At 45.9% G+C, this 27775-nt stretch overlaps 1 protein-coding gene across 1 annotated transcript in view; it reads left to right on the forward strand.

The window, feature by feature from the left end:
* Positions 1 to 27775, forward strand: part of TTI1 (TELO2 interacting protein 1) — a 45074-nt gene that overhangs the window by 7554 nt on the left and 9745 nt on the right. The window contains exons 2-7 of the mRNA XM_045444634.1: positions 9374 to 11713; positions 15870 to 16079; positions 19034 to 19182; positions 21790 to 21930; positions 23922 to 24126; positions 24401 to 24488. Of these exons, the coding sequence (XP_045300590.1) occupies positions 9412 to 11713; positions 15870 to 16079; positions 19034 to 19182; positions 21790 to 21930; positions 23922 to 24126; positions 24401 to 24488 (3095 nt within the window). The 5' untranslated portion in view covers positions 9374 to 9411. The remainder of the gene's footprint in view (positions 1 to 9373; positions 11714 to 15869; positions 16080 to 19033; positions 19183 to 21789; positions 21931 to 23921; positions 24127 to 24400; positions 24489 to 27775) is intronic.

A 27775-nucleotide genomic window follows, 5' to 3' on the forward strand; every position in this document is an offset into this window, starting at 1 on the left:
ACTTTGCACACTACTGCCAGGTGGATACTGAGCACGTACCCCTTCATCACCTGGTTCTTATTCTTCAGAAGATAGAGTTTGTGTAGAATGTATACAATGCGGGATTCCCATGCCTGGCTGGTCATCAGACTGACCTTGAAAACTTTTAAAATAGTTTCAGAAGCATACCCGCCATCTCCTCCACCCCAATATAGATTCTGATTCAGTAGCTCTGGTGTGGGGCCCGGGAATCTGTACTTACATCACTCCCCCTTGATTCCGATAAGCAGACTGGGGGAACCTCTGGTATAGTAGAAAGTGTGCGTGCAGCCTTTGGAGTCACACAGGCTTGAGGTGAATTCCATGTCTGACATTGCTTGCTGTGTGCCCATGGCATCACTTAACCTCTCTGAGCCTTGTGTTACAGTCAGCTTGTGGATGAGGAACTTTTATGCACATAAAATACCTAGAACATGCCGGGCATTTGGTGAGTTTTGTTCAACAAATATTAATTCTCTTCCTTCTGTCCAAGAACTCGTATTGGCAATTCTCAGGGCTGAACTCCTGTCTCTGGAATCTAAATCCAGTCTTTCTATCCATATGCTTGTCATTCAAAGTTAGAACTTTTGGAGATCATCTTATCTACCAAGTGTATGTTAGGTTGAAAAAACTGAAATTCATGGAAGTCACACAGCCAAGAGTAGAGCCAGGACTAGAATCCAGATAGTCAGATTTGTGTTCTTATTGTGGCCCTGTCCTAGAAACAGCCTATAAGTGGCCTAGCCAAAATCTAGAGCTATGATTGCCTCTTAAGAATGAACCTAGCAAGATCCTCCCATAAAGGATGATGTCATCTACCTGTAGGAATTACCCCAAGAGAAGAAGAATATGGCAGTTTTAACCCAGAATCCAGTTGAGGCATAGCTGATATTAAAGCTCTACCAATGAGAGAACCAGACCTTAGAATATGGCTGTTGACTCAGCAGGCATTTATCGAATACCTGCTCTGTGCCAGAAGCAATAAGCAAACATGTCAAGTTATCACTCTTCTAGAGCCTATATTCTAGTGAGAGGAGAGAAGCAGTAAACAAATAAATAGTAGATAATCTTGTTTGACGGATGGTGCTAAGTGCTATTGAAGAAAACTACAGTCAGGGAAAGAAGATAGGGAGTGCCAGGGTGGGGAGGAGTGAGGATGGGTTGCAGTTTCCAATAGGAGTGATCAGAGAAGGCGTCACTCAGGATTCATGTTTGAGCAAAGCCCTAAAAGAGATGAGAGCAAATCGGGAGGATATACGGCAGACAGCAAGTACAAAGGCCCAGGTGATCAGAATGTCAGTCCTGAATGGTGTGTGGCTCACCTGCTCTGATGGCATCTCTATCTTGTCTTTGCATTTACTAGATGCTTTCACTCTTCTTCCTCCTGGCCTTTGCTTGTAACAGGCATTTTACCTTGAGCAGCCTTCATGCATAGCCCCAAACGTGTAGTCCCCGAATTCCAACACAAATCCTCCTCCCTCCATGAACACTTCACTGTTGATGTTCATTTTTTTCCCCCAAATTTCTTTTGTACTTCCTTCTTTCTCCCTTTTTCACTTCTTGATTGTATGATACAGTAAGTACTCTGTGATCTACCATGTTATCCTTGAAGTGTCTGTAAGGCATAGCACTGTGTCCTGTACAGATCGCTCCCATTTGTCTTCACCTGTATGCCATGGCCCAGGGATGGTCCCTGACCCATCCCCATGAAAAGGCAGAGAGAGAGGAGAGAACCAGGAGAGGCCGTGGTGGGGAACAGGTTCGCCCATGCACTACAATTGCAGATCTCTTCCCTTGCCTCTTTAGTGACTGCTTTCCACAACCACAGTCTGGGCACACTGAGCTAGGAAGGTAGAGTTGGCCATCAGCAATCGAGAATTGGTTATTCAGGCTTATGTTTTTTCAGTCCCAGTCTGCCACAGTTGAACTCTGGGTGGTATTCTCTACTCAGCCAGAGAATCCAAAGGCCTCATCCCAGTATCACTTTGGGCCAGAATGCCCCTGGTGCCATCAGTTACAGCAACAACAAACCTCGCGGTGCCACTTTAAATAATCAGGGTTGCATTTTATAGGAAAAGAATCTGGAACTCCTGAGTCTCTAAGTCTCTAAACAATTCTTTCTGTAATTGACATATTGTCACACAAGTGTGATTTCACGGCCCTCCCATAAAGGTATATGATTGCCTTTTATAGTCGTGTCAAAGTAGCAATTTGGTATACTCTCTTCCTTACAGAAAGCTGGTTTATCTCTTTCTGAGTCTATAACCCATTCTTTTGAAGATCTCCAATTGTGATAAATCTTTATCTGTAGAGTACTCCATTAACAGACTATACCAAAATCTACCCATTCTACTAGAGAAGGGCATTTGAGCGCTTTCTGTTCAGCGGCAATTGTGGATAGTATAATCCAGAATGCATCTTTTGGTATGTTTGTGTACGCATTTCTGTTGGGTGTTTAGCAAAGAGTGAAATTACTAGGTCATAGAGCATACGCATGTTCGCCTATAGAATGATGCTGCCAAAGAGTTTTGCAAAGTAGTTGTGCTCCTACCAGTGCTGAATGAGAGTTCTAGTTGCTTCATTTCCTCGCCAACACCTAGTGTTTTCTTTTTCTTTTCCTTTTCCTTTTCCTTTCTCTTTTTCTTTCTTTTTTTTTTTTTTTTTTTTTCACCTTAGCCCTTCTGGTAGGTATGTAATATTTCAGTGACGTTTTAAATTGTATTTTCCTGACTAATGATGTTGAGTGTCTTTTCATATGTTGATTAGCCATTTGGACATCCTCTTTTTTGATACGTCTATTCAAGTCCTTTTCCATGTTTCTTCTGGGTTGTCTTTTTCTTAATGACTTATGAAAAATCTTATATTATCAACATGAGTGTTTTGTCAGATATATAGCAAATATCTCCTCACTCTATGGGTTGTCTTTTCACTTTCTCTCTCTCTCTTTTTTTTTTTTTAATGTTTATTTATTCTTGAGACACACACACACACACACACAGTGTGAGCACAGGAGGGGCAGAGAGAGAGACACAGAATCTGAAGCAGGCTCCAGGCTCCAAGCTGTCAGCCCAGACCCTGATGCAGGGCTCAAAACCACAAACCGTGAGAACATGACCTGACCCGAAGTCTGACGCTCAGCCAACTGAGCCACCCAGGCGCCCCGGTCTTTTCATTCTCTTAATGATGTCTTTTGATGAACAGAAGTTGTTTAATGTAATCCAGTCTATCAATTTTTTTTTATGGTTAGCCCTTTTCTGTATCCTGTTTAAGAAATCTTTGCCTACCCCGAGATCACAAAGATGCTCTTCTCTGTTTTCTTACAGTTTCTTTACATTTCACATTTGAATCCAGTGTCTGATGGAATCAAGACATACATATTTTTTCATATGGATGGGCAAATGACACAGCACCTTCCATTAAAAAGACTGTTCTTTCCACCAGGTCATTTCAGCATTGCCCTTGTCCAGTATGCAGATCTGTTGTACACGAGGGGGCTATTCTGTTCTGTTAGTCTGTTTGTCATTCTTTATGCTAATAACACACTGACTTTAATTATTATACCTTTACAGTAAACCTTAAAATCAAATAGCGTAAGAAACCACAACTTGCCAGTGTAACTTCTCCTCTTCAAGATTGTCTGTGCCATCAATTTTAGAGCATTATTGTTGCTTTCTCCAAAAGTCCTTTTGGCATTTTGATTGGGATTATGATGACTCTAAACTGGTGGTTCTCATCCAAGGGCCATTTTTACCCTCCATGGGACATTTGGCAGTTTCTGAGGACATTTTTTGCTGTCACACCTGGAGTGATGCTACTGACATCTGGGGGACAGAGGCCAAAGATACTAGTAAATATCTTACAATGCATAGGACAGCTTTCGACTCACAAATAATTATCAAACCCAAAATGTCAATGGTGCTACTGTTGAGAAAGTCGGATTTAATATAATCATTGTTTCAGTTAGGCTTCTGTCTACCCTCTTATTGTTTTGTGTTTGACCCACTGGTTTTGCTTCTCTTTTTTCATTTTTTACCTTTTGGGGGGGGGGGTAAATCAAAAGTATTTATTCTACTTTTACCACTGTCTGAACATATTAAGTATGTATTCTTTTACAGTTCTTTTGGCGCTTTACCCTACAGATTTCAACATGCATTCTTGATATGTTACAGTCTGATATAAATTATTCTATCACCTCCTGATACTCTAGACTCTTAATGCACATAACTCTTTTTACATCCCCTCCTTTGTAGCTTTTGTGCATTATTGTCGTGCATTTTGGTTTTATATATATATATACTTAAACTGCAAAAAACACAAATATTGTTTTGTACAGTTAGTATTATTTTATATTGGTGTGTTCCATTGTTCTTAATTGCCTCCTACATACCCATGCTTCTCTCTAGATTCATTTTCTCCCTTCATTTTTTCCATGAGTGCAGACCTGATAGCCATGTTTTTACTTGGTTTTTATCTAAACACAGCTTTATTTTACCTTCAGTTTTGAAAGATGGTTTCATAGGGTATAAAATGCAAGATTGGTAGTTATTTTCTCTCGGCACTTTAAAGGTGTCATTCCACTGTCTTCTGGATTTCATCATTTCTGTTAAGTATCTATCAGGGCATCCGGGTGGTTCAGTCGGTTAAGCGTCCTACTTCAGCTCAGGTCATGTTCTCGCAGTTTGTGAGTTCGAGCCCCACATCCGGCTCTGTGCTGACAGCTCAGAGCCTGGAGCCTGCTTCTGATTCTGTGTCTCCCTCTCTCTTTGCCCCTCCCTCGCTCACACTCTGTCTCTCTCTCTCTCAAAACTAAATAAAACATTTTAAAAAATTAAAAAAGAAAAAAGAAGTGTGTGTCTGTCTTACTGCTCCATTAGTTTTAAGATTTTCCTCTTTATTTTTGGTTTACAGCAGTTTGACTATGATGTGTCTGTCTGTGTTTTTCTTTGTACTGCCAACCTGGATTTATTGAGCTTCTTGAACCTGTGGGTTGATCTCTTCCATGTGTTTGGACATTTCTCAGCCAGTTGTCCCCCAGCAGCAGCCTTCTCTCAGAAGCCATGTATTCTGAGATCTCTGAAAACTGCAGTTTTGCCCCCTCAACCTCACATAAACCACATTAAATGCATTGTGGTTTCTCTTTCCTCAGTGACAGCCCTCGGCCTGGGCCACACTGTAGTCCTGAGCTCATGTTCAGGGTCAACAAATGCAGCAAGGGTAAAAAATAAAAAACAAAAGAAACAGCTATTGACTATTGGCTCAGTGAACATTCATCCCTCGCTAGAGTATTCATCCATCTAGTACTTGTTGTATCCATGACTAGTTATGCTTTAAAAAGTATTTTTGTAGTTTATCTGGTTTTTTCTAGTTGTCAGCAGAAGTTTGGCCTGCCATACCCTACCACATCCAACTTCAAAGCAGAACGGGCACAATGTTTTTGAGTGCTTGTCATGTGCCAGATGCCCTTCTAGGTTTGAGATATATGATTGCCCAGTGTAAAGTTGCAATGACAGGGGCACCTGGGTGGCTCAGTTGGTTAAGCATCTGACTTCGGCTTAGGTCATGATCTCGTAGTCTGTGGGTTCAAGCCCCACATCAGGCTCTGTGCTGACAGCTCCAAGCCTGGAGCCTGCTTCAGATTCTGTGTCTCCCTCTCTCAGCCCCTCCCCTGCTTCTGCTCTATCTGTCTCTCAAAAATAAATATTTTTAAAAAATAAATAAAGTTGTGAACACAGACATATGCATACAAGATAATACAGCGTACTAAACACCATAGTGGCGGTATGCACAGCAGTGACCGTGAAGTAGGAACGAGGAGGAGAATGTGAAATAGCGCCACCTGTTCGGGAATAGCAAGTTTTGTCATTTTACATGGCTGCAGTTTCACGTGGAAGGGGTGAAGCCCTGAGAGATGAGGTTGCTAAGATAGGTGGGAGCCTGATGGCGAAGGGCCACGTGTGCCGTGGTGATTAGGCAGGCTAGGGAGAGCAGTTGAAGAATTTTAAGCAGAGAAGAGTGATCGGATTTTTGTTGTGGAAAGATTACTTACATGTCAGGGTGAAATGTGGATCCAGGAAGGGCAAGCACATGAGGCCAGGGGCCAGCGAGGAAACAGTCAGTCCAGCATTAAATAGATGGTTATCGTCACCAACAGATTGGAAAGATATTGAAGGGGTAGAATCGATGAAATTGAAGAGAATAGTGGAATTAAGAGGGAGGTGGAAGAAAGACTAAGGTTTCTAGCTCAAGGTGAGGGCTATAAATCACAAAGGAAGCACAGAAGAGTGGGCAGAGAAGTTTAGTTTGGGATATATTGCACGTTCCCACTTCGTTAGCTCTATTGCAGTTTGTGTCATATAATCTGAGAACATAATTCTGCGGGCCCCGGGTTATTTTCTTGAAACTCCTGAGACGAATACGAGAGATGCAGAGCCCCAACCCATCACCTTTACTCCAGCTTCAGCCAGACCCTCTGATTTTATCTACCTTGTATGCTGGGCTTCCACTTAAACATTGTATTTGAAGAAAGTTTTCCACACTAAAAAAAAGTTACCAACAAACGGTGTTTCCTTTTTCATTCATCTTCCCATTTTAGGTCTCTGTTTCCTGTTGTTTGATGGAGCCCTTTCTCAAGTACTGGATCTTCCTTGGGAGGGTATGTGGGTAATGCCCTCTCTGAATCCTTGCTTTTGTTCTTTTTTTTTTTTTTTTTTAAATTTTTTTTTTTCAACGTTTTTATTTATTTTTGGTACAGAGAGAGACAGAGCATGAACGGGGGAGGGGCAGAGAGAGAGGGAGACACAGAATCGGAAACAGGCTCCAGGCTCTGAGCCATCAGCCCAGAGCCCGACGCGGGGCTCGAACTCCCGGACCGCGAGATCGTGACCTGGCTGAAGTCGGCCGCTTAACCGACTGCGCCACCCAGGCGCCCCTCCTTGCTTTTGTTCTTGCAGTCTGACAGGTGACTCTCTTGGCGGTATATAGGGTTTGGGGGCCACAGTCCTTAATTTGCAGTCAGCAGATACTATTCCATTGTCTTCTAGTGTCCCTTGTTGCAAATGAGAAAGCCAAAGCAAGTCTTCTAAGTTGTTTGTTGTCTCTTCCTGAAAGCATACATGATTTTGCTGTCTTTTAGTGTACAGGAATTTTACCAGAGTGTTACTAGGTGTGTATCCTTCTGTCTTTCCACTCTCCAGATAAATCTTTCTGCAACTCAGGAAAATGCTTCCGTTATTTATTTGTTTCAGCTCCTCCATCTGGTCCTTTTTCTCCTTCCAGAATTCCCAGCCATTTACACGCTGGTTCTCCCAGGTCCGTTCTCCCAGTCTCACGAGTTCCATCTCTTTGTCCTTCTGCTCTGAGTTTTAGAGTAGCTCTACTTCGTCTTCCAGGCCACTGATGGAATATCGGTCATTAACCATCTTCTTTTTTTAAAAAATTCCACCAACTGAGCTCTTTTGGTGTGGCAAGTCATGTACTAAAAATTCTAAGGGATGTCATTCACCTTGTGATCAAGCTTTTTATTGCTTTTATTATTTTTCAAATTAACAGAACCCCTTCTGTTAATCTAAGACTTACCACCTCAAAGAGTGCTGTGCCAGCTTTTCCTGCCTCTTGACTCCTGGGTCCCATTAAGTGGTTATCTTCCTTTCCTTCTGTTCCAACTACAGTACCAGAGGGAATGGCCCAGCAGCCTCTGGGTCATCAGCGTGTGGGCCGGTGCCAGTGGGGTGTCAGCAGTCCCAGGCTGAGCCTTCTGGCATCAGTGACCTGAGATAGGGAAGATTTGAGCTTCCTCCCTTCCTTAGCTTCTTGGGGGGTCACAGCAACCAGGAGATATCTCCCCCAGTGAGCCTCACAGAGACCAGCTTTGCCCTTTCTTGCGGAAGACCATGGAGCTCTGTGGACCAGACTCTTTCTAGGGTTTTAGAGCCTGATTGTTGCCCTGAGCCCTCTCCTGACCCAGGAGGAAAATCTGGCCCTGGCTTGCTCTCTCTGGGCTGAGTAGGTCTTGCTCACACACTCACCAGGCTCCAATTGCCTGCTAGCCTTGTAGTCAGTGGGGCTCAGGAGGGTTGATTGGATTGGGGACAGGGAGAGGCATCATGTCTCCAGAAGCCCCCAGCAAGTTGAGCCAAAAGAGAGGGAGAGATCGTGAGAGACAGACTGACAGACCCCACCAAACTAGACAATCTCTAAGCCTCCTTCCAGTGCCAACATTTTACAGTTGTACACATTTATGGTCTCCAGCTTCAGCTCAGTCCTCAGTACCCTTGGGCCACACTTTTATGTCTTCCCAGCATGCTCTGCTTCCCCAGAGGGAATATTTGAGACTTTTATTTCTCTTCTCAAGCCCTCTGTTTACCTCGCTTCTTGTTCACTGCCAGCCCATGACTTTGAATTTCTTCTCACAGAGAAAAGAGATTTTCTGGTATTAAGTTGTTCACTTCCTTCAGCCACCTATAGACCTATCTCCTTTCACTGCCTGCCTGCCTGCCCTCCATCTTTCCATCCTGTTGGGCTCTCTTCACCCGTGATTTCTGTAATAGCGTGCGCTCCTGGTTTTCCCGTTTCTTTGGCTACTGCCTTCCGTTTTGTTCTGCCCTTGGTCTCACCCAGCTCTGACTCTTCTCCTATATCACTGGCTGCCGGGGCATCTTCTCAGTGCATAAAGTTGATCATATCAACTTCGGCTTAAAACCTCTCCATGACAAGAACAGACAAAATTAATCCGTGGGGATAGGAGTCAGAATAGAGGTTACCACTGGGCAGGGGAAATAGGAATTGACTGTAAAAGGCCTTGAGGGAGCCTTCTAGGGTGTTGGAAATATTCTCTATCTTGTTTTGGATAGTGGTTACATAGATCTCTACATACACAAAAATCCACTGAGCTGTACGTTAAGACTAGTGCATTTTACTCTGTAAGTGTCCTACCTCAACTTAAAAAAAGATAAAACCTTCCGTGGCTCTCCATTACTACCACAGCTTAAGATCCAAACTCCCTAGAACAGCCCACAGTCTTATTTATTCCTCCCTCAGGTCTGGCTCAAGCATCTTCCTCCTGTGAAACCCACCCTGGCTTCCCCAGGGTTCGGACATTCAGGGCTTCCACAGTCAGGGTCGTGAGCACGGGCCTGTCCTAACTCTCTGACTGCGTGGTAGCTGTCCGTCTGCTTCCCTCACTGGACCGGGGCCCCCTAAGAAGAGCGGCCGTCTCTCTTCAGTTCCCTCGCCCCCCTCATGCCTTGTGCAGTGCCTGGCACGTAGGCCCCCACGAAATGTCTGTTGATTGACCGAATGCAGGTTCTCTTTGTATTTGCTTTGAGCTTGACCTTTACTGAGGGTTTTCTTCCTCCAGCCTGCAGGATGCGTCCTCAGTGAGAAGGCCGCTGCGCAATGGCAGTTTTTGACACTCCTGAGGAGGCCTTTGGTGTTTTACGTCCGGTCTGTGTTCAGCTCACAAAGACACAGACGGTGGAGAACGTGGAGCGTCTGCAGGCACAGTTGCGAGCCGTGAGTGACTCTGCCCTTCAGGAGCTCCAGCAGTATGTCCTCTTCCCTTTGCGATTCACCCTGAAGACCCCGGCTCCCAAAAGAGAGCGCTTGGTCCAGAGCGTGGTGGAGTGCCTCACGTTTGTCCTGTCTTCAACATGTGTGAAGGAACAAGAACTTCTCCGGGAGCTCTTTTCGGAACTCTCTGCTTGTCTGTATTCGCCCAGCTCCCAAAAACCCGCAGCTGTGTCCGAGGAGTTGAAATTGGCGGTGATCCGGGGCCTCAGCACATTAATGCACTCGGCTTATGGGGACATCATTCTGGCCTTTTACGAGCCCTCCATTCTGCCTCGTTTAGGATTTGCTGTATCTTTACTGTTGGACCTAGCAGAACGGGAGAAATCAAAGCAGATTAAAATTGCTGCCTTAAAATGTTTACAGGTTTTACTCTTTCAGTGCGATTGTCAAGACCATCCGAGGTCCTTGGATGAGCTGGAGCAAAAGCAGCTGGGGGACTTGTTTGCCTGCTTTTTACCTGGAATCTCAATGGCACTGACCAGGGTCATCACAGGAGACTTCAAACAGGGGCACGGCATTGTCGCGTCTTCTCTAAAGATCTTTTACGAGACAGTGAGTTTCATTATGGCTGATGAACAGCTCGAAAGAATCCCACAGGTTCAACCGAAGCCTGCAGTGGAGCACAGAGTAGCAGAGCTGGTGGTTCACAGGGAAGCCAAGTGGGTAAAAAATACCAGCGACAAATTGACTCTCCTTATTAAAAAGATAATCGAGTGTGTTTCAGTTCACCCACACTGGAAGGTGAGGCTGGCACTGATAGAACTCGTCGAAGCCCTTCTTCTGAAGTGCAGCCAATCACTGGTCGGATCGGCTGGACCCCTTCTGAAGGCTTTGGTGGGTCTAGTGAATGACGAGAGTCCTGAAGTCCAAGCCCAGTGCAATAGAGTTCTGAGACATTTTGCGGACCAGAAAGTAGTGGTAGGCAACAGAGCCTTCGCCGACATCCTGTCAGAGAACCTGCACTCCCTTGCCACATCTCTTCCCCGCCTAATGAACTCCCAGGACGATCAGGGCAAATTCTCGACGCTCTCCGTGTTACTCGGTTATCTGAAACTCTTGGGCCCCAAAGTGAACTTCGTCCTCAACTCCGCGGCCCATCTTCAGCGCCTTTCCAAAGCGCTTGTCCAGGTTCTAGAATTAGACGTGACTGACATCAAAATCGTTGAAGCGCGGCGCTGGAATTCCGATCAGCTGAGTGCTTCTCCGGAGACGGCGGCTGCGCAGCCATGGAGTCAGATGCAGAAGAGGTACTTCCGCTTCTTCACCGACGAGAGGCTCTTCCTGCTCTTGCAGCAGGTGTGTCGGCATCTCGGCTTTTACGGGGACCTCTATTTGCTCACAGATCACTTTATAGAGCTGTACCACGAATCTGTGGTTTACCGGAAGCAAGCTGCCATGATCCTGAATGAACTGGTTGCAGGGGCTGCTGGGCTGGAGGTGGAGAATCTTCATGAAAAACATATTAAAACAAGCCCAGACGAACTGAGAGAGATCGTGACATCTATACTTGAAGAATACACAAGCCAAGAAAACTGGCATTTGATCACTTGTATCGAATCTGAAGAAGCGGGAGAGGAGCTAACAGTGAAGCAGTCAGGCCTCCGGGCCATCACATCTGGTGCACACACCTGCCAAGTTCCATCTTTTCCAGCCTTCTCAAAGCCAAGTGCCACTATTTGCTCCATGAACGGCAACATCTGGCAAATATGCATCCAGTTGGAAGGGATTGGGCGCTTTGCGTGTGCCCTAGGAAAAGACTTTCGTTTGCTCTTGATGTCAGCCCTCTATCCAGTACTGGAGAAGGCTGGAGACCAAACCCTGCTCATTAGTCAGGCAGCTACCAGCGCCATGATGGACATTTGCCGTGCTTGTGGCTACGACTCTCTGCGGCACCTGATCAATCAAAATTCGGACTATTTGGTGAATGGCATCTCTTTAAATCTGCGTCATCTGTCTCTGCACCCCCATACCCCAAAGGTCTTGGAAGTCATGCTGTGGAACTCAGATGCTAGCCTGCTCCCTTTGGTGGCAGATGTGGTTCAGGATGTCTTGGCCACTTTGGACCAGTTTTATGATAAGAGAGCTACTTCCTTTGTCAGCGTCCTGCATGCCCTGCTGGCAGCATTAGGTACATTCAGAACCCTTTTTAATGCTGATTTGGGGGAAGGACTAGTATCCTTGTTTTTTGTCCATGTGTGGTTATGTAATGGAGAACATAATTTGAATAGTTGTCGGCCCAGTCCCACATGTTACGAGAGCAGTCCACTGCCCTTTTTTTTTTTTTTTTTTTAATGTTTATTTTTGAGAGACATAGCGTGAGCAGGGGAGGGGCAGAGAGAGGGGGAGACACAGAATCTGAAGCAGGCTCCGGGCTCTGAGCTGTCAGCACAGAGCCCAATGCGGGGCTCGAACCCACAAACTATGAGATCATGACCTAGGCCCAAGTCAGCCGCTTAACCAACTGAGCCATCCAGGCGCCCCACTTCTTTTATATACTTCTAATAATCTCTACAATATATTGAGTTCCTGCTCTGTGCAACAGACATAAACCCTGTAGACTAAATGTAAACATCATTTTTATTTTACAGAAAAGAAGAACTAAGGCTCAGTGAGATCCTATTTAGCCAGGGTCACACAGGAAATAAGGAGTAAAGCCAGGATTTATGACAGTTTTGTTCTTTTCAATATACCAAACTGCTTCTGACAATACTTGGAGTTAGTGGTATCTGTGCTAGTGGGGAATAGGAATAGCAGGAATTACTCAGTCCACAGATCAGCTAGAATATTACTGTCCAGTGGAACTTTCTGTGATGATGGAAACATTTTGTATATGTTCTATTACAGTATGTATATGTTCTATTACAGTAGCCACTAGGCAACATGTGGCTGGTGTAACGGAGGTACTGAATTCTTTCTTTTAATTTAAATAGCCACATGTAGCTAGTGACTACCATAGTAGAGGTCTAGAAACTTTCTTTTAACCTTTTAATTGTATGAGGTGGTTTGAGTTTCTCTCCTTTCTTTTGGTCCTATTGGGTGTCTATGGCAGGTATTAGTAACGATTAAAATGGCGAAGTTTTGGACTACAAGAAAAAGAGCCTCTCAACTAGATAGTCCGTCTTCAAACGAAAAAACATAGTGAGTTATATACTTGAGTCCCTTTTATCCGAAGACCCTATCTCTAGTATTTATTTCAGTACGAGTAGCCTCCAAAGTAGGTGGGAATGTCGCTGGCCTCATTTTGTCAGCCGAGAAAGCCAAAGCCATGTAAGAAAGTTTGTCACAGCAAGGCAGGCGACTGGAACAGAGACAGCCGTCTGCCCTGTACCTAATGCCATTTCCACTGTTCATTCATTCATTCATTCACGAACGTTCACATGCCATCTAAATGTCCTTTTATTCATTCATTCAGTGAAGAGTGCCTGCCGTATGTCAGACACTGCTAAGTAACCAGGATATAGCCGTGAACAAGACAGATAAACTCATGGAGTTTTCTTGCTACTGCAAAAGAAATGAGAAACAAGTAAATCATTGAACAAGTTCCCTTTGGATTCTAATGAGCACTGTGAGGAAAATAGATAACTTGCTGCAAGGGAGCGACAGGGCCAGGTAACTTTAAGTAGAGCGGTCAGGGAGGGCTTCTCTAGGAAAGCAACACTAAAGCTGAGGCCCGAAGGCTGAGAAGGGTCCCTCAGTACATACGGAGCTGTCGTATCCTTTTTATGGTTTTTAAGAACATTCAGGCAAAGGGAACTGGTGCAAAGATCTGGAGGGAAGAAAGAGCTTGAGGCCCTCAGAGACTGGAAGAGAGGCCGCTGTGGAGAGAGTGACGCAAGACAAAGCTGGAAGGGTGGGCAAGGGTAAAGCCTGCACAGCCTTGTAGACCAAGGGAAGGAGTTTGGATTTTATTTTGCAACCACTCGTAAGTCTGTGTACTGGACTAGTTGCTGGGACCTCAGTGTTGACTGGGAAGCACCGGGCCCCTGCCCTCGTGGCAGGCTGGCTACTGCTTACACATTTGAGACTGTGACTTGCTTCCGCGTCCGAATGTAGCACAGACCTCCACCTTTAGTACTTCAGGGAACTCTACTGTGTGTCCGTTTGAGATTTTAAAAATATATTGAGGAAAGGCCTATTAAATATATCTTCTCAGGAGGTATCTCAGTGTGGGCCTTGAAAACTGAATTCCCTTGGATTGCTGATATCTTGGTCATCACTCAAGGAGAAACCCTGTGTAGCACTTTTTTTTTTTTTTTTAATGTTTATTTTTGAGAGAGAGAAGGTGGGGAGGAGCAGAGAGAGAGAGGGAGACAGAGGATCCAAAGGTGGGCTGGGCTGTGTGCCGTCGGTGCCCCTATGTGCTGTTGAGCCCCAGTGTGGGGCTCGAACTCACGAACCGTGAGATCATGACCTGACCTGAAGTCGGTGGGAGTGGAAGTGTGGTCTCACAGAACCTCCAAAAGGTCTGCAAAGAACCCCGCACACGTTTTAGGAAATGAAAGTATATCAGGGGGGTTAATTCCTTAGGAGAACTGACTTCGAGGGCAGTACATTTAATCTGGTTGTTGTTGTTGTTGTTTTTTAAGTAATCTATGCCTAACGTGGGGCTCGAACTCACAACCCTGAGGTCAAGAGTCGCACACTCCACTGACTGAGCCAGCCAGGCGCCCCACATTTATGTTTTGGATGGAAAGTTTCAACCTGCTCTCCGAAGAGGTTGCCCCAATTTAAACCCCTATCAGCAATGCAGGAGAGTGCTAATTTTGCCACGCCCTCATCCACACTATATTCCGGAGCTTTTTGCTAATCCTTGCTTATCCGATAGGAGAAAAATAGCACCTTATTATAGTTTAATTTACGTTAAGAGGGAGGTTGAGCTTCTTTTCATATGTTTAAAAGCCATTTGTGAGCCAAGACTTTAATGTCTGGCACTAGCCGAATGTAGAGATAATCTTCGCAGCATGTCCACTCTGAGTATCGTAAATGCTGGGTCCTGGTTTTAACTTGTTGGGAATTCGATCCCTTAGAGGGTACTAGGGCCTGACGCATCTGGGGATGGGGCATTGAAGAAATGGCATGGTTGGTCCCTACATATGGGGATCTCTAGATCCTGGATTGAAGGTTCCTACCCAGCATTATCTCTCTGCCGCTCCCACTAGCCTGGCCCTGCCATCTCCCCTGTGTTTTTGCTCCTACTCTGTGCACATGCTCCTTGATGGAAAGGAAATTAGCAGGTGCTAAAGGTTATCGGAGGCATTTTTCCTGCTGTCTGTAAAAAGAGGGTGAAAATTCACACTGGGGTTTTCTTGTTTCTTTAAGTGTTAGAGCCTTTTTTGAAATGAAGCCCTAGGGGAACCCCAGGATACAAGAATAGTTGAAATCAGAGCTGCTGGGTTAGAGAGGGGTTAGAAGTCCTGAGTCCACCCCCTTTAGCATGCTGTCTTTTGGGGCCCTCCCTGTTGTGGCCCCAGGACATTTCTGCAGAGCCCTAGGGCTCCAGTTTGAAAACCACTGGCTCAGTTGATGTTTAAGGCTTCTTCTTTGGTGACACATCAGAAGTGTTGGAGCATCACTGAAGAAGGGAAAGCTTTGGGGAGAAAATGCCAGCCTTTTATATCAGAAATACAGATGTGAGGGGCTGTGTCCTTTCTAAGTCCCTGTAGAGCCTGTCTTCTGCTACTGAGCAGTGCATCTTGTACTCAGAATTTTGTCACTTGCGTGTATTCTCCAGTCTAGCATGTTTTTTCATCCAGTATATATTTTGAGCACCTACTCCATGCTGGGCATATTGGATTCCAGTGGTGCTCCATGGAGCATGGAATCTAGTGGGAGATTCAGACCCTCAACAGTAACTCAAGATAAATGTAATTGCAAATCATGATGAGTTGATGTGAAAGGAAAGAAGATGGTGCTATATAGGAGCCTGTGAGGGACCTAAATTGGATTGGGAAGTCAAGGGATGGCTTTGCTGGGCAAGTCCTATGTGTCTTGAGATGTGAAAGGTGAGTTGGAATTAGCCAGATGTGACATAGTGGGGAAAGTATTCCAGACAGCGAGAACAGCATCTGCAAAACATTCTAGGGCAGGAAAATACCTGCCACATTGGAGGAATGGGAAGGTGCCCAGTTAACAGGCAACTGGGAGTGGCTGGAAGATGAGGTTGGAGAGAGAGGGACTAGATCATGTGGGGCCACACAGGCCATGGCAAAGAGTTTATTCTGCTTATAGAGTACCGATGCCTGTTGTCCCTGACTATGATGATCGTTGTAACACTTTGCTTACAGCCCAGTGGTTCCCAGACACAGGTGATCTTGGGCAACTCCAAGAGCAAAGTGCAGGGGAGGAGGGAAGTCATTTGAGCCAGAGACCAGCAACTCCTGAGAAAGGACTCAAGAATACCGCCACAGCGGAAGACATTGAACAATTTTTGCTGAGCTACCTCAGAGAAAAGGATGTGGCGGATGGAAATGTCTCAGATTTTGATAATGAAGAAGGTAACTATTTATTTTGACTTAGCCGGTTTTTTTTTTTTTTTTTCTTTTTGAAGCAGATTATTATAAGAATGAAATATCATTACAGAAAGTTTGGTAGTCAGAAAAGTCTACCAAACCTCTAGATCCTGGATTAACCTCACCATGCTAAACATAAGCATCCTCTTTTTTTTTTTTTTTTTTTTTTTTGTGCAATCTTATCCCGTTCCTTTTTGTTGCAAACCTATTTTTATATGGCTGTGGCCACAGTTTCAATGCATTATACCCTTTTTGCACTTAGTTATGTAATCAGCAACTCTCCACGTTGCTATAGAGTTTTCATAATTAATGTTTTAATAGCTGCTACTAAGTATCCATTCCCCTGTGGCCAGTTCGGGTTGCTTCCAGCTTTTCTCTATAATAAACAGCGCTGCAGTGGTTGGTTCTGTGCACGTGACCTTTTCCCTTTTTTTGCATATTTCTTTATAAATCCCAGAAGTGGGATTTCTGGGTCAAGGATATGAACATTATTTTATGCTTGCCAAATTGCCTTCCAGAAAGGTTGTGTCAATTTATACCTTCCGTTCAGTGGTGCAGGATTAACACTGGTTGTACCACAACCTTGCCAACATTGGCCATTACTCGTTTCACTTCTTGCTAAATTAAGAGGTGAAAAATGTTTCTTACTATTTTGCTTGGCATTTCTTTGATTACAGGTAAGGTTGAACATCTTCCTCTATGCTTTTTTCCTAACAATTTTTTTCTTCTGCCCATTGTCTGTTCATATGCTTTGTCTATTTACTTATTAGTGGGAGGAGAGTTCAGTGTTTTTCTTACCTATTTATACGAAAAAGGAGAAGAGCGTTCAGGCTAGTTGAAGCTGTGGCCTGTTGTTTTATTCACAAGCTCAATCTGGAGCTTCAGGTCACGGAAGGATTAATAAATTGTTAGAATCTCCTCTGCAAATATAAAATGCCAAGTCATAATGAGCTTGGTGGTCTCAGAACTATCCTAAATCGAACTGAGTCCCAAATTAGTTTGTTAGGTTGGAATTGAGCAGATTTCTTTTTCTTTTTTGGTGATCTCTACTCTGAGACTCTGGTGAACTGAAGCCAGTACTTCCAGGATAACAGGAGATCGTAGTTCAATGCAACTAACTACAGCAAGTTCCTTCTAAATAGCAGAGAAGCATCACAGGCCCCAGATAGTGGTTTATGCAGAATTGAGTCATTGCCTTCCCTGAGGACAGTTTCCCAATCTGAAGTCTATTATCAGGCCTTTTCTTCTTGGTTTTATTTCTGAAGCCAACCCAGTCTTTGTTCTCCCGACCTGCACCCCATACCCAAACCCAGAAACCCAGAAGGAGAGGCATCATGATCCTTCGTAATCCGGATTTGCCATTCTTGCTGGAAATTCTAGCATTGTCCGTGAATCCATTCTCTCATGATTAGGATCTTCTGGTTCTAGTTGATGTTGGCTAGGAGCAGACTGAATGAATCAACCTTTCTCCCAGTAACGGAAAAATCCACATCCCTCAAATAACATTCTGCAGTAGGTGGATTTCAAACAACAAATCCTCCTCTGGGAAGAAAAGCACAGCCTTATCATTCTTATAATTATCATTCATCAAGTACACACCAAACACTTGGCATTATAAAGAATGTCTGGCGTGATGTTGGTTTGACATGTGTTTTTTGTTTTAACCACAATGAAAGCACCTCGCGTACCTGAGGTCCCTTTCTCCAAGAAATCCAAGCACTCTACAGATGCCTTTTCATTTATCTTTGCAGCATCTGGTAGAGATAGTGTGGCCTGTACTATAAGATTCTGTTTTTCCAGCAGAAAAAACTGAAATGCGAAAGAGTGAAGGGAACGACGTTCAGCTCGGTGGAAATGAGCACAACTAGTAATGGGGGCTTGGGCAGGGGGAGCTGGGGGCTGTAAGTAGATAGAGGAAAAATTTTCCGGATAGGGATTTTGGCCTGGGTTTCATGCAACTCCCATGTCTTTGTTGTTGTTTTAATTTACAAACTTACGCCTGTCACATGCGACACAGCACTCTAGGCAATGAAAGAATAATAGCTGGTGACATTCATCTTATTTAACTCTCTCAACACGCAAATGAGCTGTGCGTGCTTTGTACCTTTTTTCCAAATGAAGTAATGCAGGATGAGAGGGTTGCTAATAGGTGTGTAGGCAGGACTTGAACTGACCTCCTTTGACCAGACCCCCTCCCCGTGTATTACATTAAGCTGCCCTGCTATTATCTCTCGTGCAGCATCAGTAAGGTCTGATCTTGGCCATTAAAAGGTCTTACAGGCTGGTGGAAGACACACGAGTCCTTTAGTCAAAGAATGAACCAAGAGGAAAGAAAGAGTAAAGGACGGAGCAAGGCCAGCCCGGGAGCTGTCCAGCATCAGAGCTCCAAATTAGAATGTTGCCCTCTTATGTTTTTATCTTAAATATTTATTAATGGAAATTTAGAAAAGAGCAAAAAAAATTGGAAAAAAAAATTTTGGAGAAAATTGGAAATGCTGTATGATCTCATGACCCCATCTCTCTTAGTATTTCATTGTACCTCCTGCTATGCAAAAATTTATATAATAATGCTCCCACCGTGTGTGCAATTTTATATGCTGCTTTTCTCTTTTTAACACAATATTCTTTCAAAAACATATTCCCTGGTTGTGAAAGCCCTTGGCAAACACAAATTTGGAGGCCCTCGTGATATGTCATTGTACGGATGTAACCTCCTTGAGCGGCCATGGAGGGGTTTTCCCCCCAGTTTTTAGCAATTATAGTTAATTCTGTGGTGAATATCTTGACTTGTAGCTTGACCCAAATTTTACATGGTTTCCTTAGGGTCGTTTCCTAGACATTTTCCCTTGTGAATGCTGTTCCCATGCCTGAGGTTGGGAGAGTAAGTCAAAGTGGGCATCCCTCATAAAACACTGTCCCCGGTTATGCTTTCTTTCCAGAGGAGCAGTCAGACCCTCCCAAAGGGGACGAGCGTGACACTGGTCCTGATGTAGAGCCACCACTGCCAGTGCAGGTCCAAATAGCCGCAGATGTGATGGAACGCTGCATCCATTTGTTGTCAGATAAACATCTGAAAATCCGATTGAAGGTCAGTGTGCAGCCCTTTCCCTGCGTTTGTGGCAGCAGGACTCAGGTTTGGTCCGGTTGGCAGTGACTGCACAGATGAGCAAGCAGCCGCCCTTATCTCCTGGTCCATGTGTGGTGGCCAAGAGAAGACCTCAGGAAGAATTTATCTGTGGGATGGCAGCCTCACGTCCTTCTGTATCGGCTCAGATGTCAAAAGGGAGCCAAGTCCCCTTTCTGGAATTAAAAACCGCAAAGTGCCGTTGGACATTCATTGAGTCTCCAAGGGAAAGGAAATCATACGCTTTGGAAGGGATATCATTTTCTGAAGCGACTTAATGCGGGATGCAGGTTTTAATCCTTGGGGGTGGTCATTCTTCCAAACATGACTCTGGCCTCTATCTGTTTCTGTTTCCATTTCACACTTCTTAGTCTTGTATCCTCGTTTGCTGGCAGTTTCCCGAGCAGCATCCCTGTCCCTTAAGTCCCTTAAGCAAGGACTTAAATTGTGCAGTAGTGAAACAGGATGGTGGGGTGTGTGGGGGTGGGGACGGGGCTTTCAGAATCACCTGGAAGAAGACCACACAGCCAAGGGAAGACAACGCAGCCTGGCCCGTCCCTTCCCCATTCCCAGGCAGGCCTGAGAAACACAGCTGCTTCAGTGAGTTCCTGTTAGTGATGAGAGCGCATTGCCCTGCTTGGAGTGATGGGCTAGGAAACCCCGATCCAGGATTATCTCACATTTGTTTAGTTCCCCCAGAGACACTTCTTAGCATTCATCTCTTGTTCCATTCAGCAGGTACTCTTTGAGTGCCTACTGTATGCAAGGCTTTATTGTAGATGTCTGGGTGATGCATTAGCAAAGTGTCTTCCCTTTCATAGAGGCTTTGTAGCAGCTATAGCCACACCATAGTTATTGAAATCATCAGCGTTGGAATCAGACCTCTGATACTTGAGTTCACATCCCGGCTCTGCCTGTGCAACCTTGAAAAAGTTAATTCACCATTTTAAGCCTCCATTTCTTCTGTAAAATGGATGTGATGGTACCTACCTCACTGAGTTGTTGAGTATAAATATGAAACAGCTTCACACACACATTCATTCACTTAATGGTTATTGAGGACCGCTACAGGTCAGGCAGAGGGTGTCTAGAAGGATATGAAGCCAGCATTCCTGTCTTCATGGAACTTCCTGTCTCTTGTGGAGAAAGGCAATATACAAACACACACCTATAAGGTGTGGAAATCTCTGACGGTAATAAGCAGGTTCTAGGACAGAAAATAGTAATTCACCCATCCAGTGAACTTGCATTAGGAGCCTACTCTGTACCGAACCCTGTTGAATAAGACAGAGCTTATACCCTGATTTTGACCAAGTCATTGGGGAAGGCCTTTCCTGAGGTGGTGATATTTGAGCCAAGACTTAAAGGCTGAGAAGAAGCCAGCTTTCCAAGGGGCAAAGGCAGGGAGATGAACATTCCAGGCAGAAGGAGGAAATGTATATCTTGGAATCAATGACGCCCGACCTAATTTGCCCAGTTAGTGACAGAACTCACACTCAGCCAGTGACGGCAGTGCCGTTTCTGCTGGGCTACTCTGCTCTCCGCTATACGCCAAGGTTTCTCTTATTCTCCTGCCTGCCTGTTCCCTCCGAGGGGCAGGCCCACTTTTGTTCTTTGTTTCTATTCCGGTGTCAGTGTGACCAGCATATAATAGGCATCAGCAGGATTCACCACTCCCATGTTGGCAGACCTCGCTCTGTCTTATTCAGACGTGCTCCTTCCCCTGTGCTGTGAAGGCTGGCCGTCTCGAGGACGAAGGCCTACAGTGGTCATCATCATGACCCCTGCCGGCGACACAGAGGCAGGCCAGTGGTCTTCAGTGTGCTCTGAGCTGTGGGAGATCAGGAAACGTTTTCAGGGAGGGTAACAAACCCAGTTTACATTAGGCTACCCCGAGCCTCTCTTCTGAAAGTAGACTTGTATCTCAGCTGCCTACTTGGCCTCTCCATTTAGAAGAAAGAGCATGTGACCTCACCCAACATCTCAGCCTCCTCCCTTCCACCGCTCCTGCCTCATCCAGAGGCGCCTGCACCTGTTCAGTTGCTGAGCCTGACCCCAAGCGGCCCCTTTGGATAGATTCCTCTCTTTATTGCCCCAGTATGGAGTCCATCAGCAGGTGAAGCCATCCCAGAACAGACCTCAAAGCCTTTCACCCCTTGGCCACCACCCTGTGCCTGCATGCCCTCCTCTCAGGGGCACAGTGCCAGCTCCCTGAGGGGCCTACTGGCCTCTCTCTCCCGCTGCAGGTCCCTCTCCCCACTCAGTAGCCAGAATGACCTTTTTAAAACACGAATTGTATCCTGGCACTTCCCTGCTTAAACCATTCTGATGGCTCCCTACTGCACTTAGTACAAAATAAGAAATTCTTAACATGACACCTTCACAGTCCCCCTCTTACCCCTCCTCTGTCATGCCGCACATGGCCCTGCCTTAGTTTCCTAAGCCCTGCAAGCCCTCCCTCCTCGGGGTCTTCCCTGTTGGCCGTTCCCACCTTTAGGAACTTCTAGGAATGCTCTTCCACTCCTCCCGTGACTAACTCCTACTCTGTCAAAATCACATCCTCTCTTTCAGGTCTTGGATGTGCTGGATTTGTGTGTAGTTGTTCTGCAATCCCACAAGAACCAGCTCCTTCCCTTGGCTCACCGGGCCTGGCCCCCACTCGTGCACCGACTCACAAATGACGACCCCCTGGCAGTGCTCAGAGCCTTCAAGGTACGGTGCTGCTGCCCCACCACTGTCAGTCATGGGGGTGGGGGGTGGTCAGCACAGAGCGCAGCGGTGTCTTTGGGGATGGTTCTTTTTATCAGATTGCAACATCACGTACTTTGAAGAAAGTCTAGCAAAACAAGAAAGGCACAGAAAAGAAAGTAAAAGTCTCTTATTTTGAATTTGAAGCAGAAGGAACTAGGAGATGAAAAGGGCTGCCGGTATTTATGGAGCACCCACTGTGTGCCTGGCACATCCTCACATACGAACTCATCTCCTTACAACAACCTGGCAAGGTAGCTACTATTCCCCCCCGTTCTTGACAGAGGAGGAAACAAGCCCAGAGAAGTTAAGGGATTTTCTCAAGATCGCACAGCTAGTAAGTGATAGAACCCAAATCTGTGAGTTTGTGCCCATGTTCTTTGCACCGCACAGGAGTCCAGGGGACGGGGCCTAGATTCTAGCAGTGGGCATCCTCCGCCCATCCAGTGACTTGGGGCAAAGCCCAGGACCACTCATAGTCACGGTGGCCTTAGGACCATATGTTCTACCTTCCTCATGGTATTGTTGTCAAGGGTAAAACGGGACTATTTGGTGAAATACTTTGGAAAGTTAAAAACCATATATATGTGTGTGTGTGTGTGTGTGTGTGTGTGTGTGTGTGTGTGTCAGGTATTGTTCTCTTGACTTTGTCTTATATCGGCACATGTATTTTGGCTTATTTATTTATATCCTTCCTTATTCTGGAACGCACTTAAGGCAACCCACAGAAATATATTTATCAGGGCAAGCTAACATAAATTAGGAGTATGTGAGGAAGATCAGGCAAAGAAAAAGGATCCGTAGGGACATAAAATGAAGCCAGAGATGCAACTAGTATACTTGGAGCAAGTGTTTTGGTTTCCTGTATGATTCTTCAGCATGGCCTGGACCAAAATATAAGCTTACGTTTAAAACATATAAAATTGTCAACGTTGTTAATATTTTTTTGTAGAGCAAAATATGCAAAGTCACACACACACAGAAAGGGGAGGAGGGAGGTTGGGGGGAGGGGGAAGGAGGGAGGTCTTGCTAAATCTTATTCGGATGTGCTGCTTTCCTTTGTAGAAATTAATAGGTAATCTGAAATAACGGCAAGCGTAGAAAAAGGAAAAGACACAAAGATGTGTGTGCTCTGAGGCTGCTTTCCCACTCCCAGACACGCTGATGACATCTGAGGTCTGTAACGCCTTGTGCAGGCCAGCCGAGGGACCTGAAATAAGGGCCTTATTCTCTGCAAAGTCGGCAAACATCCTCTGCTGGTTATGCTTTGCTTACCAGTTTTTAAAGAAGTTCCTATTATCCTGTATATTCAGCCTTGTGCAGCAGGGCAAAACGTTTCAATATGTTCTGCCTGAGAAAGTTTAAAACGAGACGTGCAAAGAAACCGCCTGTTGTGGAAGATGGGACGAGGGTAATGTACAAAGGAGATGGTGTGATGGGACGGGAAAGGCCCCGACATGGCCCTGACCACTGGGTCCATGCCCCGACTCAGCCGAGGGGCCTCAGCCAACCACTGCCCTCCCAGTGCCTGCGTAGCAGCAGCTGGGCCTCACTGTTTGTGTTTGTTCAGCTAGCTAGGGTTCAAAGCACAAGCCTTTTTTCAAGGGATGTTAGGAAGAGTCAAGAGATGATCTATGTGAACTGCTTTAAGCTTTTTTTTTTTCTAACCAAAAAAGGGAGGAAAATCAAGGTATTAATCATATTATTCATCCAACCCAAGATTCCTTTGACTTATTCCCCGTGTAATCTGTATTTATGGATAGAAGCAGCCATGCCTTGGGAGCAGAGACCTCCGAATTCATAACTGTCAGAATCACAAACCACGGGCAAGGAATTAACAGCAGTAATTCTATTTTTTTTTTTTTTTTCCAAGAAGAAATTGAATTACCAGACATTCCTTAGCTCTCTGCTGCCGTGGCGACACGCATTCACCACATTGGGGGCTGTTTCTGCAGGTCTTGCAGACCCTGGGAGGCAAGTGTGGCGACTTCCTACGGAGCCGTTTCTGCAAAGATGTCCTGCCGAAGCTGGCTGGCTCCTTAGTCACCCAGGCTCCTGTCAGTGCTCGGGCTGGGCCAGTTTATTCCCACACACTGGCCTTCAAGCTGCAGCTGGCCGTGCTGCAGGGCCTGGGCCCCCTCTGCGAGAGACTGGACCTAGGTAGGTACCAGCGTCTCGCCCCTGGCCACACACACCCTGCGTGGTCTCACCGCCCCTCTTGCGCTCCGTGCCCAGTAGTGCTCCTCCCTCTCCTTCAGTCTCACTCTGGCCTCATTTTTCCACCTATCTTGATGTGTTTTCTGATACGCGGGATGGAGTAAAGAGCCCAGGGCATCTCGCCTAGCTGTTCTAGTTTCAGCGGACAGCAGTTGGTTACTGCTTGTCCCAAATGAAGTCTGAGGGCCGATGCTTGTTTTGTTTTTCCTCTCCGCAGGTGAGGGTGACCTGAATAGAGTGGCTGATGCCTGCTTGATTTACCTCAGCGCCAAACAGCCCGTGAAATTACAAGAGGCTGCCAGGAGGTACGTCTGCTTGATCACCCGCATCTCTTTACGTTTGCTCTAAATTATCGATGATTTGCTAATGGCGAGCGGAGTCAAGCCACGTCTGTGCTTTTCTCTCCTCGCTCTTCTTGCCAGGTTACGATGGTTTCTTTAACTGGGCCAACTCTAGAGATGGTATTTTTACTGGACGCGTTTCTCTTTGCAAGTAACCTTTTCCTCTGCTGCAGTGTCAGCAGCAATGCCAAAGGGGCAAAAAGCAGAAAGACGGTGTGCTGAAGGGGACAAAGCACTCTCCTGGCCGGAGAGAGATCTGCTTCTAGGCCCTACTCTAGCGACCAGGTGACCCTGGCACCTCTCCGGACCTCAGCTCCTTTGTGTGCAAAGCAAAAGCCGTAGGTTACTGATCTGGCAGTAAGATGGCAGAAGTGGCTTCACTCCACGGAGCATCTTAACGGCTGTCAGGTGCTCTAAACCCTTGCAGAGTGTGCACAAAATTGGGTGTGTACAAGCAGACACGTATGTTCCTTTTTCTAGGTAGAGTCCACAACATGCATCTGATTATGGAGAACTAATAGTTCTCCCAATAACCAATAGTTAAACTCCATGGGCTAATAGTTTAAAGGGCCTTTTCTGGCTCCGAAATTATGTGATTATAATTTCCAAGAGTTTTGCTTGTTCGAGAATAGCTGCGCCACCTCCAGTGGAAGAACTCGTTTTCCTCGAGTCCCAAAGGGCTTTTCTCAAAAGCTCAAACCAAGCACATCATCAGTCCCCAGACTTGAGACCAAAAATGTACTGTGGCCCCCTTTCCCCAGCTCTCCATCCATCGGGAGAAAGGGGACCAGAGTGGACCTGCTATCTCCTGGGTGTCTGGAGTTAAAACAAAAGTTGGCCTCCCTGGCCTGGCTCTGTGTATTACCCTGGGCCCTGCAGCTCTGGCTCAGAGCAAATAAACAATCCCTCCCACTTCTTAGGCTTCTAGAAACGTGTCCCTGAGCTTCCTTGGTGGGGTAGGAGTCATCCCATTCCCTGAAGGGCTGCAAGGCTGCTCAGACTGTGAAATGAGGAAGGCTGCTTGCTCCCTTATAAACCTTGCAGTCTCTGGGAGTGATGGAAATATCTTTTTGAATTGATTTATTGTCCTTTGCAATTTTTTGCTCTTGATTTCCCCAGTTCCCTTTTTATTTTCTGTCACTTCCCCGTCACCTCCCCTAGGCCCAGAATCAGTCATGGTTTCTGGAGCACAGGGGCGCATCCCAACCAGCTTCTTATCCTCAGACATTCTTGTTCCTTAAAGAACCAACTTAGGGTGAAAATAGTCTCCCCACCCCCCCAACACACACACCCCTGGCAGTGTTCCTAAAGCTAATGGTGCTGATTTCAGGTACAACCCAAGAATGTAATAAATTCATCCTGAAGCTTCTGTGTGCCTATTACAACCAAGAGTCACAACGATCTGACTTTCACATTCTCTGCCCCATTCTACTTTTTCTGCATCCACCCCATACCTATCCTTCAAGTTGAGAACCATCAAACAGGCTAATATTCGCAATTCATTATCTTTTCATTTCTAATTTTCTTTTGTGCCGCTAAAAGCAATTAAACCTGGAATTGGACCTTGCTGAATTTTGAGTTGGTATTCAAGGTGCCTCTGGAGGAGGAACATGCAGCCAGACCACTTGACTGCAGCGCCTTTGTTTGCTCTACCGCATTCCATTCGGGGTTGAGTCAGATGACCTCCCTCTTGCCAGGCTGGGAGGGGAGGAAGTGCAAGGTTCATTGGTTCACAAACACATCATCTGCAAACTTATTTTGAAGTCAAGGGAAAAAAACCAGTGTTGTCCTTGATCAGGAGCTGATTTGGCCGCTTGATTCAGAAACTAATAAGCTCTCTAAATGGGAAAAGAAGCCTGAGACAATGGGAAACCTGGTCTCTTTGTGAGCCTCCTTACTGCAGGAAGAGAGGCGGGTGGCTGGGTACTGAGACACTCATGCCTGCAGGGACTGATGAATCGGGTCCCCTAGCTCAGCAAGTGGCCCCATCTTCCATTCAGTTGTCTGTCCTTCATTTTTCTCTTCCCTCACACCCTACGTCCGTTCCAGAAGGGAAGCCTGTCCACCTACCTTGCAGAATTTCTCTTCAGACTGTCTACGTCTCTTCACCTCCAAGCGACCAGGCTAGGCCACCCTCACGTCTTACCTGAACAATTGCAGAAGCCTCCTCGCCGCCCCCCCCCCCACCCTGTGCCCACTCCTGCCCCTCTGTATTCCCCACACAGCAAGCACTGACACCCGCCGCCCACTCATGGGAGAAGGGAAGGCTGTTGTGTTTGTTGCCAGGGCCCAAGGGGGAACCCTATAGCCAGAGGGTAACAGAAACGCAGTAAAAACCGGAGCTGTCCACAGATGCCCCAATGCCCCGGCTTCCTTGGAGCTGGTGAGTTTCCGACGCGGGGTGGATGACCAGCTTCATTTGGAAGTGGCCCCTCTGTCTGACACGGCTGGTGAGGAAACAAGTGAGGGCCGGTGGCTGCTCTGAAAGGAGGTAGGTGAGCAGCTGTGTTAGGGGGGATAAGAATTTTCCTTCTGCTGTACCCTTCTAGGTTCTTTGGCTGGTCTAATAATTGATACAGGACAGATTAGTGGGAGATAAACACTTTTTTTTTTAAATTTCATATATAAGGGAGCCTTATAAAAATATGAGACCCAGGGTCACATGGGGCGGTTGAAGCTTCCTTGCCATCCTGAGGAATGGTCTAGGGGCCGGGGCTTCACAAGGGGAGGGAGCAGGGTGATCCACAGGACCTAAGATCAGGTGTTTGGTAATTAGATGTTTGCCCTGCCATACACCTAGGTTATTCTTATGAAAAGTTATCTCTGGTAATAGTTCTTTTTCTGGGCCAGGCTCCCTATTCAAATTTTTTTAGGTAGTTAATGGAGAAGTAAAAGTTTTTCTTGAATCTGCTGGGTCTTGATTCCCTTCAATCTCAAGTCAGTTCACACACCAAAGTGACACATTTTGGGGCATCCTTCTCTGTTCCCCTTCACATGTCTGTGAGTCCAGCGGGTCGGGGCTGGGGCCTCTGAGGGGCGGCCTCCCTAGTGTTGGCATGGAGACAAACTCAGCAGTTCCATGAAAGTTCCTCTGCTTTTTCCTCCCTCCTGTTTGCTTTTCCTGGCTCCAAAGGATGACCAAGCCTGTGTTTGCTTTTTTAATTTGTCATATTAAATAGAGCCTTTGTGGCAGGCTTTTACATCCAGGCTGTAAACTCTAGAAATGGAAATTGATCAGGGGGTGGTTGATA

The sequence above is a fragment of the Leopardus geoffroyi genome, chromosome A3, assembly GCF_018350155.1.
Source record: "Leopardus geoffroyi isolate Oge1 chromosome A3, O.geoffroyi_Oge1_pat1.0, whole genome shotgun sequence".
In the NCBI taxonomy this organism is placed as follows: domain Eukaryota; kingdom Metazoa; phylum Chordata; class Mammalia; order Carnivora; family Felidae; genus Leopardus; species Leopardus geoffroyi.